The sequence below is a fragment of the Mugil cephalus genome, chromosome 1, assembly GCF_022458985.1.
Source record: "Mugil cephalus isolate CIBA_MC_2020 chromosome 1, CIBA_Mcephalus_1.1, whole genome shotgun sequence".
Classification (NCBI taxonomy): domain Eukaryota; kingdom Metazoa; phylum Chordata; class Actinopteri; order Mugiliformes; family Mugilidae; genus Mugil; species Mugil cephalus.
Window position 1 is genome coordinate 144591 of NC_061770.1, and position 15028 is coordinate 159618.

At 38.5% G+C, this 15028-nt stretch overlaps 1 protein-coding gene across 4 annotated transcripts in view; it reads right to left on the reverse strand.

The window, feature by feature from the left end:
* Positions 1-10918, reverse strand: part of rtel1 (regulator of telomere elongation helicase 1) — a 99917-nt gene extending 88999 nt beyond the window's left edge. For 2 of the 4 annotated variants that reach the window (XM_047608782.1, XM_047608764.1), the window contains exon 1: positions 10440-10918. In XM_047608782.1, coding sequence (XP_047464738.1) covers positions 10440-10452 — 13 coding nt within the window. In that variant the 5' untranslated portion in view covers positions 10453-10918. Of the gene's footprint in view, positions 1-9223; positions 9328-10439 lie in introns of all 4 variants that reach the window. The other 2 variants (XM_047608753.1, XM_047608772.1) reach the window with 2 other exon arrangements.
* Between the last annotated feature and the right edge of the window lie 4110 nt (positions 10919-15028).

Consider the following 15028-nt stretch of genomic DNA (forward strand, 5'->3'; position numbering starts at 1 on the left):
AAGTAACTTTTACTTCGAATGTCACAGTTGTGAAGCAAGAAAAGGTAAACCTTCTGAACACGAGCATGACTACTCAATATGTGAAAAACATGGAGAATAGTTAACTTCCCCAACCAACTGCCAGCGACCAGGAGCTTATTTTGAGTGGTGATGATATGGGCTGGTATGAGACAACACCAGAGCCACCAGTCCTGTCTGACCTTTTGGTCTTTCCAATCTTGGCGACCCCAGAGAAAACCCCCTACCAAGAAGAGGAATCGAGAATCTCAACTACATGGCGGCCATGGAGGGCCAAATGAGACAAGCAAACAAGACGAAACTGTCCGTAAAGTTACTGCCACTGCTGACTACAGAAGCAACTTCCCAACATGTGGAGGAGTTGACAATGACCGTCAAGCAACTTCCTTGGATGTACAGCAGCAGAAACAGTCTCTAGAAAAAATGAAAGACGTAACTTCCAAACTCCCAGTTGAAAACAAGCGCTTAAAGGAAGCCATGGCAGCAGAAGATGGCCCTTGAAGGTGCACAGCACACAAGAGACGAAAGATGAAGACATCCAGGCCAAGATGCTTGATATTCTAGGGAGGATGACAACCAAACTTAGAGACAGCCTGAAAGATGGAATTGACATCGTCCGTCATGTTGGGAGACTAGGAGAAAATGGAGCATGCAGATCAACTATAATTCTGTTTGCGATGCGGCGCCTCAGTGATGCCTGTTGGAAGGAGGCTAAAGATTCAAAATTTCTGCAGGAGAATCATTTGAAAATCACAGAAGCTTTATTTCCGAAGGACAAAGCTGCACGGGAGAAGCTCTGGCCCCTGGTGAAGAAGGCAAGGGAAGAAGGGAAAAAAAGCCTTGTTCCGTGGCCCATCAGCTGTCATCAATGGGAAGATAATTAACTGTTCAGAGGTAACTTGTACAATGTAACTTCCTATTAAACAATGTTTACTATTATAGTTGAAGTTCAATATACAGTAGGTGCAAATGACTATTTATAAAGCTATGAAGCTTTACATTAGTTGTTCCAGGCTATAGTTCAGTTTTAGTCATGGCACAAATCACTCTGCTAGTGTATCTATTTTTCTGCACAGGTTCAGGGGAGATGTCTTGGAGGTGGAACCTTCAAGTGACGGTAGGTGGCTTGTAATAGTTACTAAGCAGGACAAAATAGTATTTATTGTCTGTTATGTGTATGGATTTAATTCTCACATGGCTAACAAATGTCTCTTCAATGGCATCACTTCCAAACTAAAGCTGCTGAATGACAAATATTAGAACCCATTTTACAATTCTATGTGGTGACTTCAAAGAATGCCCTGATGAAATGGAGGACAGACACCACTAAGAGTGAGTCGCTTTTCTCAAGGCAGTGAACTCATTAGTTCACTTTGCTCAGATCTCTTTCGACCAATGCCTGGCGTCTCTTCAACCCTGGCATCAAAGACTTTACTCGGTGTAACAGAAGGTTAACCTTAAAATCAAGAATTGACCTAATCTTATTTTCCTCCCCTTCTCTCCAGTATATTAAAGTGGTTAAACATGTTTATGCACCCCTGTTGGACCATGAACAAATTGTTTTGAAACTGGGAACCACCCAAGAGTCATCAGGCATGAAAGGTTATTGGAAACTCAACAACACTTTTTTGGATGATAACTATTATAATGACTCTATTAAACAATTAATCACAGACATTTTTCATGATGGTACAAATGCCGATCATAAGAAGAGATGGGAATTATTTAAGTATAAAATTAGACAGGTAGCTATCAAGAGATCCAAGCAGTTAAAGTATGAAAAAAACAAATATGAAACTAATTTAATTGACAAACTCACTCAATTGTTGTCAAAGGAGAATAATAGTCCAGAAGAAGAACTTGAATTGAAAACCACCCAAATTCAGATCGATAAGATTTATACAGACATGGTGAAAGGAGCATTAATTAGATCTAGGGCAAAATGGCTGGAAGAAAGAGAAAATAACTCAAATATTTTTTTTGCTCTGAAAAAAGGAATGCTAAAAGAAAATAATTAACTGCCGTTAATATTGATGGCACTCTCTCAAAGGATACTGACAAAATCTCCAAATGTGTTAGCTTGTTTTATGGGAAATTGTATCAATCTAATTTTACTTATTATCCCTTATTATCCACAGATTACAAAATTCTGGCATCGGCATATGCTAACAGATTAAAGTCAGGTTTAGACTCAATTATAGCGGATACGCAAACAGGTTTTATGAAAAAACGTCATATTAGTGGTCATATTAGACTTGTGTTAGACTTGCTGGACTATGCTCACAACGTTGATTCAGAGGCTTTTATTTTATTTCTTGATTTTTATAAGGCTTTTGATGTGATAGAACACACATTTCTGATACAGGCCATAAAAGCTTTTGGTTTCGGAAGTTAATTTATTGACTTGGTCAATATGTTCTACAAGGACATTAACAGCTCCGTTATAGTAAATTATAACACATAATAATCCCATATAATAATCACAAAGATTTCCAATTAGTAGGGGGTCTGTCAGGATTGCAATATTTCTCCCTTCTTATTTATTCTTGTCACCGAATTACTATCTATCAATATTATAAAAGACGTGAATTTTAAGGGTATAAGGATTTTTGGTAGAGAAATAAGGATCTTACAACTAGCAGATGACACCACTCTTTTTTTGAAAAGTAAAGAACAGCTGTGCTGATTTTAAATTGATAGGTCATTTTTCATCTGCCTCTGGCTTAAGGCTGAACAGATCCAAATGTGAGTTGATCCCACTTCATAATAGTCAGGATTTTGTTATTGATAATATCCCCGTCAAACAGACTTTCAAATATTTAGGCATGTATGTGACTAAAAACATTGCGAGACAAAGTAATTACAGAGACACACACACACACACACACAAACACACAGGTAACTTTATGTTATTACAGTTACAAATACACACAGGAAGAGTAGTAGGATACACAAACATGCGCGCAAAAGTGCGCATTAATCTCTCACACACACAGGCTAACTGTGCTAACCATAAGCTAACTGTGCTAACTTACAACAACACACACACACACACACTACACAGGTAATTTTGTTATTACAGTTACACGCATACATGCGCGCGCAAGCCCGCACACCTCACCCTCCTTACCCACAAACACACCCACCCATGCACACGCGCTTAAGCGCGCCACACATTTAAACACACATACACACATGCACACACAAACACACAGGAAACTTTATGTCATTACAGTTACAGATACACTCAGGAAGAGTAGTAGGATATACAAACATGTGGGAAAAAGCTTGCATTACTCTCTCACACACAGGCTAACTGTGCTAACTGTAAGCTAACTTTGCTAACCGTATGCTAACTGTGCGACATGTGGGTTGACTGAACTAAATGTAGGCTAAATGTGCTAAATATAGGCTAACTATGCTAATCGTAAGCTAACTGTTCTAAATGGGAGTTAAATGTGCTAACTGCAGGTTAACTGTGCTCACTGTAAGCTAACTGTGCTAACCATAAGATAATTGCGCTAAATGTAGGCAAAGTGTGCTAATTCCCATGTTGACAGAGACGGTACCCCTGGCATTAGCTCCCTAGAAAATTTCCCAGAGGGAATTTTCTAGTTTAGTTTTACTATCAAAGGCAGAAGGACTCTTTCACTTTGTTTATTTCTCCCTGTCGTTGAGTGTAAATGGATCAACTGCCAAACAAGTAAATAAAACTTTTTTAGATTTCATCTGGAAGAATAAAACTCATAGGCTTAAAAAGAATGTGCTTTCAAACTCTAGGGAAGAGGGCAGTCTTGAGGTTTTGGATTTTGTTGATGTGGTTAATAAAAATTAACTGGTTAAAAAAGTGCATTAAAAATCCTGACTCTATTTTTGTCTTTATTCCAAATCACATTTTCAATAGATTTGGAGGGCTCTTGTTTCTCTTACAGTGCAATTTTCTGCCAAACAAGTTCCCTGTCAAAATATCCAACTTCTATCAACAAGCCCTTTTGGCTTGGAAACTGTCATTCATTCATAACTTTTCTCTACACAAATCTCTCCTTCAGAACAACTGTGACATATTCATCAGGAATAAATATATTTTCTTCCCCAAATGGTTCGATAGAGGAATTAACCAAGTGCTCTGCCTGTTTGATGATTATGGCAATATGCTGTCCTATGGCCAGTTCATATCAATCCACAACTTCCCAATGCCCTTTTACTACTATAAGTTGTTATAAGTTGTTGGGTGAGCCACGAGAGATTTTGAGATTTTAAAGTGGGCCATGGCACTCTGAAGTTTGGGAACCCCTGGTCTACAGTCTATAGTCTGTTAACCTGTAACTTTAATTTGTGACCTCGGTGAACAAAGGACACACCTTTGTTCCCCTACCCCCATATCACATGCAGTTGGCCTTAGAGGCCATCTTGAAGACCAGTTGGTTGGGAAGCAACCACCCTCCCTCCATCTTGCCTACTGTCTGAGGTCACACATCACACCAACACACGGTCACACACACACACTCACAATCATACACTCTCACTAACATACACACATCCACACGTGTACATAGTACATATGTAGCTCACCTTGGTTTAATGTCTTGTTATTTCATTTTCTAGATGTGTCCAATAAACCTTCTTTGAAACTTTGCTTGTCTGTTAATGTTGTATAAGAGTGAATATGCCAACCTCTACGCTGTAGAACTCTTGAATCCTTCAAATTTGCTACTATTAATGAGGGAATGTTGTTTGTGATTATTACGTTAATTAATAAACAAGGTTCTACTTTAATAGTTAGCATACCCACCTTTATGAGACGGACTTTTGGTAAATTGGCTGTCTGGTGCCCCGAGGTAGATTTAATGTCAATTAAATCCTAATAATATTTTATAGTAATTATTAATATTTCGATATTAAAATTTTACTAATTTGATAGCCAATACCCGCCTGAGTGCGCCATAAATAGCGTCCTCTATGTCAAATAGAGCTCGATATTTATGATGCATCACCTCAATCGGCACTGTCTGTAGGAGGCAGTGTTCAATCCCCAACATAAATGGTGCTTCTGTGAGAGGCATCATATTCTTCATATTCTTACTAATTTATTTACACCATAGTTGTGTCAGAGCACAACATAACCTATGTACTCTGTTTGTGCTGATCTGTATGTTCATCCTGACTGTTCTATGTATATCTCACTGCTCAATAAACAAAAAAATAAAATAAAGGTGAAGTTGGCGGAGTCTGTGGTTGCCATGTTGGATAGGCTTTACTCCACCCACACTTATATATTTCAAATATGGACACGGGGGTCATGTCGGACGTTGAGACCCACTCACCCAACTCTCCACTACGTGTTAGCTGGTCAGTCACAGTGGGAACACCCTTGATGGTGTAGAATTTTAAACCTTCATAAAAAATAAACAATTGAGTTAGAAAAATAATCATCACCCGTAAAGTTGTCATGAATAGAGAAATAAACTATTGACACAATCGTTTTTGTACTAGGCTGTAAAAATGTTTTATAATGCTGTAACTTTGGACTTTTTAACATGTGGGTCTGTAGGAATTTGGTCCCTTTTGGAGCCAGTCTCAACCGTCCACTCGAACTGCAGTTTTTTTTGCATGTGCTTCATCGCTCAGACCGGGAGGCTGCCACTTGGATAAACTGCAAATATTTCGCACTTACACATTCATCATTCAGATCAGAAGGTTTCCGTCTGGTACACCCATAGACATACATGCACAGATGCCATGTTGAATGCTGCCACTCAGTGGAGCAATGTGCCTACAGGGCGGCCATCTTGGCACAGTGCCGCATGCTCCTGAGTGCATTACGTTTATAATAATCTGTCTACACACCTCAAGTTATATAAATTGCTCAATTGTCAAGCTATTTTTACAGAATTTGTTAATTACAAACATCAGACACAATAGATATATAGATATAGACAAAGAGATAGAATAAATACCAAATAAATAAATAAAACAAAAGGAACCCAAAAAAAACATTCAGGTGTGTTTAGTCCTTTATTTAAAGCATTGCTTGAAGGGTATATATTGCATTTAGGTAGAACTATAATTACTAAACCAACCACCATTATTAAAAAAACATCTTGTTTCATTGCCAGTTACCACTGTCTACTCAAAATACTCTCTTTGGAAAAACTTGTGGGGAAAGTAGCCAGAGATAAAGAATTGTCTACAACAAAAATAATTCTATGATTAATTATTGTTGGGTCTATTAGATTATAGATTAGATTGTGTATTCTAGCCAATCAGTTACTGTCTAAAATCCATTTTTTCCCGTGTAACAGTCCTGTCAGAGTTTATTTCAACAACTTCACATTATATTATCCGCTACTTACATCATACCTGTGAATAAATCTATGATATTTATTATTAAAAAATATTTTATCAAAAAAAATTACATATGCCATTATTTTAGGGGGTGAAAATTTCTATTTAGGTAGTAAATCCAACATTTTTAAAAAATTTGTTTGAAAAAGTGACGGTGCATGAAGTGGTGTGGGAGAAATACAGTTTATATTAGTTAGTCGAAAACGTAAGAAATCAAAAGATCAAAAAGCTAATATACAGCAGGTAAAATACGTATTGAACACATCATCATTTTTCATAGCAAACATATTTCTAAAGGTGCTACTGACATGAAAGTTTCACCAAGTGTTGGTAACAACTCATGTATTCCATACATAGAAAGAAACCAAAACAAATAAGTTAAAAAATTAAGTTATGTGTAATAATGTTAAATATCTGAGGGGAAAAGTATTGAGCACATTAACTGATATTTATTTAAAACACAGACTTTTCCTGATATCTGCAAATATGTTAAATGGTCTTGCTTTAATATGGCGCTTTTCTACCTACTCAAAGGCACTCAAAGCGCTTTTACAGTGTACCCACACAACCTCACTCACACAAGCACACACACTCACACACCAGTACTGGGGGTTCAGTGTCTTGCTCAAGGACACTTGGGCATATGGCATATTCCGGGGATCGAAACGCTAACCCTTCCGTTCGTGGACAACCCGCTCTACCTACTGAGCCACAGTCGGTACTACTAGACTACTATGGTAAAAGAATCAAACCAACATTGGGCCTCATTCACTAATATGTGCACAGAAATGTTCTTACTCTCCCCCCCCAAAAAAAGTACCGTCGGATTCATGACGTGTGCACCGACCGATTTTGTTCTCACCACTGTGCGTATTTTAAATTGACAGGCGTGTGTCTGCGAACAGCGAACAGCAATCAGCATACTGCCACACCTCTATTTCTCTATATACTGTAAGGACATCCGTTCAGTGCCGCATGAAAAGAGCGGTGTCAACAGAGAAGCTGAGAGAACGTGAAAGATGGCCAAAAAGTAAGAAGAAAATTGAACTGCATAGAGTTTGTTGACAGAGCTTTAATGCTCACATGGGTGCAGTCTATCACACCAATTGTATTTGGCATTCCAGCAATGCCATGACAACCCCCACTTCACTTCACTGTGGCGTTGTTCGTCATAAGGGAATGCCAATGAAGATTGGCATTTGTTTTATGATGCCATTTAACACTTTCGGGATGACACGGCTAAGAGTGGGTTGTGAAATCCCAGCCCAATCCGCTATTTCCCTCTGGAATGTACCTGTAGCCTGGAAACCGAGGGCCGACAGGACTTGCACCTGAGGAGATACAGGGTGAGAGCGGTGTGTCAGGTGATGGAGATGCGGCTCCAAGGAATTGCACAGCTCCAGCAAAACATGCCTTGGCAGTCTGAAACTGCTCATAAGCCATTCTTCACTTATGATTTCAAATATGTTTTGACAGTCCCTGAAGATGTGTTCTCTCCTGAATACACGGGCAGCGATATCTTCCAACAAGGCTAGATCTCCCATCTCTCCACTTCGTTGGAGGTAAATTGGACTCCTTTATATATCTTCCACGCCAATTAATCAATTAAATGAACTGCAGATGCACACAGTCATAGCACTACAAATCTTTCGGAATCACCTATCAATTCTAGGCCAATAAACTATTTAATAAATGCCAATAGTGTTACCTTTCAATATGAACACTTTTATATGGTCTACTATATTGTAAAATGAATAAACTATAACTGAATTGCTATGAACTGGCGATTTTAATAATAAATTATGAGGATGACACAGCATTTACGACTGGTCCATACATTACTGAATTCAATTATTTTTATGATTAAAGCCCTTTTTCCCGATAAATTAAGTTTTAATATAATATGTATTTAGTTAAAAGGGTGTGTGTTAACATTACCAAGGAAATTTCTTTAATCAATTGTGCGCACGCATGGTCTGAGGGAGTTCTAAATTTGTTCACAGGGTAGGAAAAATGTAGGTAAGAAGAAACTGATGAACCCCACATTTGTGCGTCAAACATGCGTGCGCACAGTTCACGCACAGTTCACGCACAGATTACAGAGAGGATAATACAGTGACAGATATTCTGACAAGCATACAAAAAGAAGGACAGAAAAATAATTTCTAAATCTATCAGGGTCTCCAGAAACAGAATGGGTACAACACAGGATACATTAAAGCAAAATGGGAGAAAGAAGTACACATGTCAATTTCAGAGGAGGACTGGCATTTCATGTGGAGTGCACAAGTTCAAAGAAATGGAGAATATTTGGGTGGAAAATTTTGATTTGTTTTTTTCATTACACCTCTTATAAAAAGTAAATTCCCTCAATCACAAGAACAATGCTGGAGGCAGTGCAGAAACATGAACGCAGATCACTCCCATATTTTCTGGTTATGTCCACAAATTCAAACTTTTTGGGGTGGTGTGTGTATGACTCTGGGAAAGATTCCGGGATAAAAAATTCCTAACGAATGTGATTATTAAAAAAAGACTGGTATCTATGTAAAATACTGTTGATTGCTTATAAAAAAAACTATAACAAAGTGCTGGTTCAAAACTGAACCTCCAAACCTTAATCAATGGATGGACAGAGTGAAGGAAATGTGTAAAATGGAGAGGATGACTTACTGAGACTGAGAGGAGTGACATTTTCCAAGAGATGGGGAATCTTTCCCCGTTCCCTTCTGCTACGCGCTAAATGGGCATAACAACACACACATCCCTCTTTTCCCCACTGGACAACAGCGCGACCAAGGGAGCACACTTGGCAGCGCTAAGACACCAATGCATACACTGAAACTGATGAAAAACTTACCGGGGGTATGGAAATGCGCCCGCCACAATGTACCGGTCCGCTTCCGGTGGAGAAACAGTGCGTAAGGCCAGACGTCTTATATAGGAGGATGATGCACACCATTACTGGTCACATGGTACAAAGTAATATGTTTTATTTATAATGTCAGTTTGTCCATATATCACCCAGTCTCCATAGTGGAGAAACAATGAGCAAGCTGTCATAATTTTCGGTACAATGTTTCTGATGATCACCTGCAAAGGATGGACGTCATAAGGAAAAGAGATGTTAACGGTATTTTTATAGAAACGTATGAGGCCTTGTGGGAGGGGCTTTGACTGTAAAATGGGCTGTTTGGGCACAGAGAGAAGTGGTGGGTTACAGAGGAGGTAACAGTGTACTGAGAGTCTTAAGTATTGTGGCAAGTCAAATTGTTGAAGAACGAGCAACGAGGTTGGAGGAAGAACCCCGCAACATTAAGCAAAATTATGGGATTAAATTTGTCTCACTAATACCTGTAAACACACAGACGGTGATCTACAAATATTTTTGATTTGCAAATGTATTTTGCTATCCACAAATTCAAATTTCTAATTTGTAACTTCTATTTTGTTTTTTACAAATACTAGCAAATATATTTATTTACAAGTACTTGTAAATATATTGTGTTTTTGTGAATACAAAATTTTCCATTTGTAAAAACAAAAAAGTCATTTGTAAAACTGAAAATTCTGCTCGTGAAGTATGACTCAGCGTTTGGGATCATCAATCACGCACACGCATCTCTTTCCTCACTTATGCAGTTTTGAGATGTTCTTGTCGAAGATCCACATTCGCAAATGGCCTGCCCTCGCGCTTGGCTGAACTATTGGACTGTACTACGCAGACTCTGGCTCCAAATTCTTAAAATGGCGCCACCCGTATTCCGGGTAAAATAATGTTTGACAAATGCAAAGACGCGGGGACGCGTTGTCCCCGTTTAAGTACAGTTTATGGTGTCTACGTCTAGAGGTTGTAAACAATTAAAATCTGAAAAACTGCAACATCGATGTAGACACCAATTTGAGTGATCCCATGTTACCGACCAGCTGTATCGGGAGCGTACCTATGTTCCCCGGGTCCCTAACCCTGTTTTAAAAGAAAGGGTCCTATGTTCCCCGGTCACATACAAAGCGGGGGACATATGGATGATCCCGCTGTATCAGTAGCGTTACTCCGTGTTTCCATTAGTACTTACCCTCTGTAGACATTCAATCACTTTGACCATGTAGTCCTTCTGACAATCATACGGAGGAAAAGGGAAATTCACGGTCACTCCACTCAGAGTCAGTGAAGGCATTGTGTCTCCGAGTAGAAGTCAGCTGTGAAAATGTCGAAAGTTTCTTCCAGATGGAGAATAACGTTTCCACGTGCGTGTGCGCTTACAGAGCATAGAGAATACGGTTGCATACAAAGCAGCGACCGAGCTAACTGCATGAAAGTCTGTCTGCGAAATACTGATGTGTGGATCGATTCTGAAATATCGATACTTCCGATACCAGGTCTTTATGCTCTAAAATCGAAATCTCATATCAAAATATCGATACTTTCGATACATCAGTCATTCAAACTAATGTAATAATAGTGGAAAGTAACTAAATTGTTGAGTTGTGGCAACACAACAAATCCAGTGAAACACCTCAGGTTAAACCAAAACACAGAATACGAGGCATTTGTGATGAGATGGACAGAAGAGGATGGCAGTGTCAGAATTAAGATGCAAGTTTTCATTTTATAGTAGTTCTTAATAGCTAAACAGTACATTTTTAATGGTGTTATTATTTTACTTATATAATTTTTTTAGTGTTTGAAACACCATTTTCACATATTTTGTATGATTGTGTCCTATGCTTAGTTTTTCTGTTTTGCGATTGTAAAAGAGGCCTCTCCCTCAATATACATTCAAGTTTAAGATAAATTAATAATTACTCTCAGGTCTTGTATTCTTTATGAAGCTATGATTTCAAATACACTTCTTTTTAGGTTTACCGGACACGTTAGGAATATTTACACAAAGTTTCGGTACCGGATCGGTATCGTCGATACCAGCCTGAAATTTACTCAGTATCGGATCGGAAAGGAAATCGGTGGTATCGAACATCACCACCATCATGAACTAGAACTGGGGGTATCGGTCTACATGTCGATAGCATCGATACTATGGCTGATATCGAATTGATACTAGCGTGATGAGACCGATACGTTTGTTACAATTTTTTCAGAGTTCATGGGAGCACAGTTTCTCTCAAAGTCGGTGCGCCTTCAGGAGCTCCCCATCTGTAGCAAAATGTGGGGTATAGGAGCATTGTAGAGCTGGTACTGATGCTGTTATTGGCAAAATTACAAATTCAAATTCAAATTAAAGATGATCGGTATCGGCGATACGATCGCTGTATTTACTTGGTATCTGGTTGATACCACAATTCATAGTATCAACCACTCTCCCAGTCCTACCACGACCTTGCTTCGCGCCAACTGAGCTTCTTTCAGTCTTTAGTCCACTGCCCATGCGCACTGAATGCCCTGTTGCATTCAAGATCTTCTTCTTCTTCGTTTATTGGAACGATGCGTCAACGCGGCCGCCATCTTGGGCAAAGGGAAGCTGTGTCCACTTACTGCAACCGATTTTCAAGTCTTTTGGTTCATTATAAATGTCAGACATATATTTATGATACGGTATAGATTGGTTAAATTAAAAATGTAGATGGTATATCAAAGCAGAATGATATATAACAGTAAAACTATATAATAATAATAATAATAATAATAATAATAATAATAATAATAATAATAATAATAATATGTTTTATTTATAACATACTTAACATTTGAAGGATAAAACAAATCCATCTGTACAACGCTCGGTTCTGTATACTTATGTACCTACAATTTAGACACATAACTTAGCAGTTAACGTTAATGTGTGTATATGACATTGATTTAATAGATAATATAGGAATAACATGGCCTACTTCGTATAATTACATACAGTGGCTGATTTATAAATGTCACTTTCATCATCTTATTGATGTCTTACAAACAAAAATGTTTTGTTTTCTTATCCTTACATAACAAAAACAAGCCAAAAAATAAAAAACAGCCATAAAATCCAATTACAATCTATGTCACAATTTACATAAAATGGAGAAAATCAAATAACTGATGGGAACATGTCTTCCTCCCCCACACTAGGCGGCAATATATGTTTTTTGAGTGGGTTAATGCGGCCCCCTTTCCGGTTGATTTATTAGGCCTTACAATAAACATACAAAAAACAACTGGAGTTGTTAATGCAGCAGACTGGTTTTCAAGTAACAACAAGATGGAAAATAGTACAGCTTTTTCATCTCGTACGTAATCATCATCTTTCCATAAATGCGTGTTTCTGTGGGCTTCTGCCATATTTCTGCTGTTTACCTCCTTCTTCTGTAACCATTTTTTTTTTTTTGATGTTTTTGTTTTGGGGTTATATGCCAGCACAGTGGTTGTGGAGCATGCACACATACATTGTCTAGTTGAACCCCAATTAAGGCATGTACATGCCAATCGCATTATCTGGGTGTTTTAGTCGGACAAGGAGAACTCCGATTTTAGTTGGAGTAATGCATCTACATGTTCTTAAATTGTCTAGTTAGTCAGATTAAGGCAATAAGTAGTTTTTTTTCTTTTCACGTGCATGCAAACGTACTGAGTCGGACAGGTCTGAAGGTAGAGCCCTGACAAAGTGCAATTGACTTCTGCAGGTTGGGGTTGGACACATAGCTAACAACCCATTTCCATGAAGAAAATACTGTTACTACATGCACAGAAAAAAAGTGTTGGGGCATGATTGGTACACTTGATGCCCCCTTCACATTTCTGACTGCCCCCTCATATATGCCGGACTACAACCGCCCCTGGATACAAGCCGATCAATATGAACTACCGGAGACCACGTCATGCTTTTGTTAGGCAATTTATTAAACTCTCCCAAGAGGCCTCTCAACTTGGACACTTACACAGGAGTGCCCTCTACTGACAGTTGCATATAATGTGTCATTATAACCTTTAACCAGAGGGTGTCATCGATCATCACAATATCTAACATTATTAACCTGTTTTTCATCTTTGCAAAATTTCAAAAAAGCAAAAGCCCAACCCTACTGTCAATCTTCAAATCTTATGTGAACACTTAGCTCAACATTTTAAAACTTCAGTAATTCAAAAGCTGTGAAAACTAGAGTCTTTTGTGGTGAATTTAATTTGATATGATTTATGTCTTATTTATTTGTTTTGGCTATTCACCAGAAACACTGCAGACTCAAATTCAGTAATAACTTAAATATTACAATAAACAAGTGGTTAAACATAGCAGTGTTTGTTCTGTAGCTCATATACACTCACTTGCCACTTTATTTTATACACATGTTTAATTGCTTGTTAATACAAATATCTGATCAGCCAATCACATGGCTGCAATTCAATGCATTTAGGCATGTAGAGGTGATCAAAACAACTTGCTGAAGTTCAAACCGAGCATCTGAATGGGGAAGAAAGTCGATTTAAGTGACTTTGAATGTGGTATGATTGTTGGTGCCAAACGCACTGGTCTGAGTATTTCAGATACTGCTGATCTACTGAGATTTTCACATACAATCATCTCTAGGGTTTACAGAGAATGGTCCAAAAAAGAGAAAATATCCAGTGAGCGGCAGTTGTGTGGACAAAAATGCCATTTGTTACAACCAAGGAATGTAGAATACCATCTCTAAACGTACAACACATTGAACTTTGAAGAAGATGGGCTACAACAGCAGAAGACCATACCAAATGCTACTCCTATCAGCGAAGACCAGGAAATTGAGACTACAATTGGCACAAGCTTACCAAAATACGACAATAGAAGATTGGAAAAACATCGCCTCGTCTGACAAGTCTTGATTTCAGCTGCGACATTCGGATGGCAGGGTCAGAATTTGGCGTAAACAAAATGAAAGCATAGATCCATCCTGCCTTGTATCAATGGTTCAGGCTGGTGGTGGGGGTGTAATGGTGTGGGGGATATTTTCTTTGCACACTTTGGGCCCCTTAGTACAAATTGAACATGGTTTAAATGCCACAGCCTATCTGAGTGTTGTTGCTGACCATGTCCATCCCCTTATGACCACAGTGGACCATCTTCTGACGGCTACTTCCAGCAGGATAATGCACCATGTCACAATATCATCTCAAATTGGTTTCTGGGACATGATAGTGAGTTCACTGTACTCCAGTGGCCTCCACAGTCACCAGATCTCAATCTAATAGAGCACCTTTGTCATGTGGTGGAATGGGAGATTAGCATCATAGATGTCCAGCTGATGAATCTGGAGCAACTGTGTGATGTTATTATGTCAATATGGACCAAAGTCTCTGAGGAATGTTTCCAATGCCTTGTTGAAAGTATGCCACGAAGAATTAAGTCTTCAGACAGTTCAGAAGGCAGAATGGGGTCCAACATTTTACTAGCGAGGTGTACCTAATAAAGTGGCTGCTGAGTGTATTTTGTGCACGTGCTAACATGACTTTTTGCACTTCTATTCGTTTTTTTTTGTTGTTTGTTTGTTTTGTATAGCTATTGAAAATATTTAAATCTAAGTCTATGTTGTAATTTGCATACTTTGCATTTTGTTTTCAATTCTTCTTATCCTAATTTTATATATTTAGTTTGCGCATTCTCACTTTAGTGAGTGACACAGACCAACCCGGGTCCATAAAATGAACCGAGTTTACCATCTCAGACCACGTGATGGTGAGATCAACTCGCAC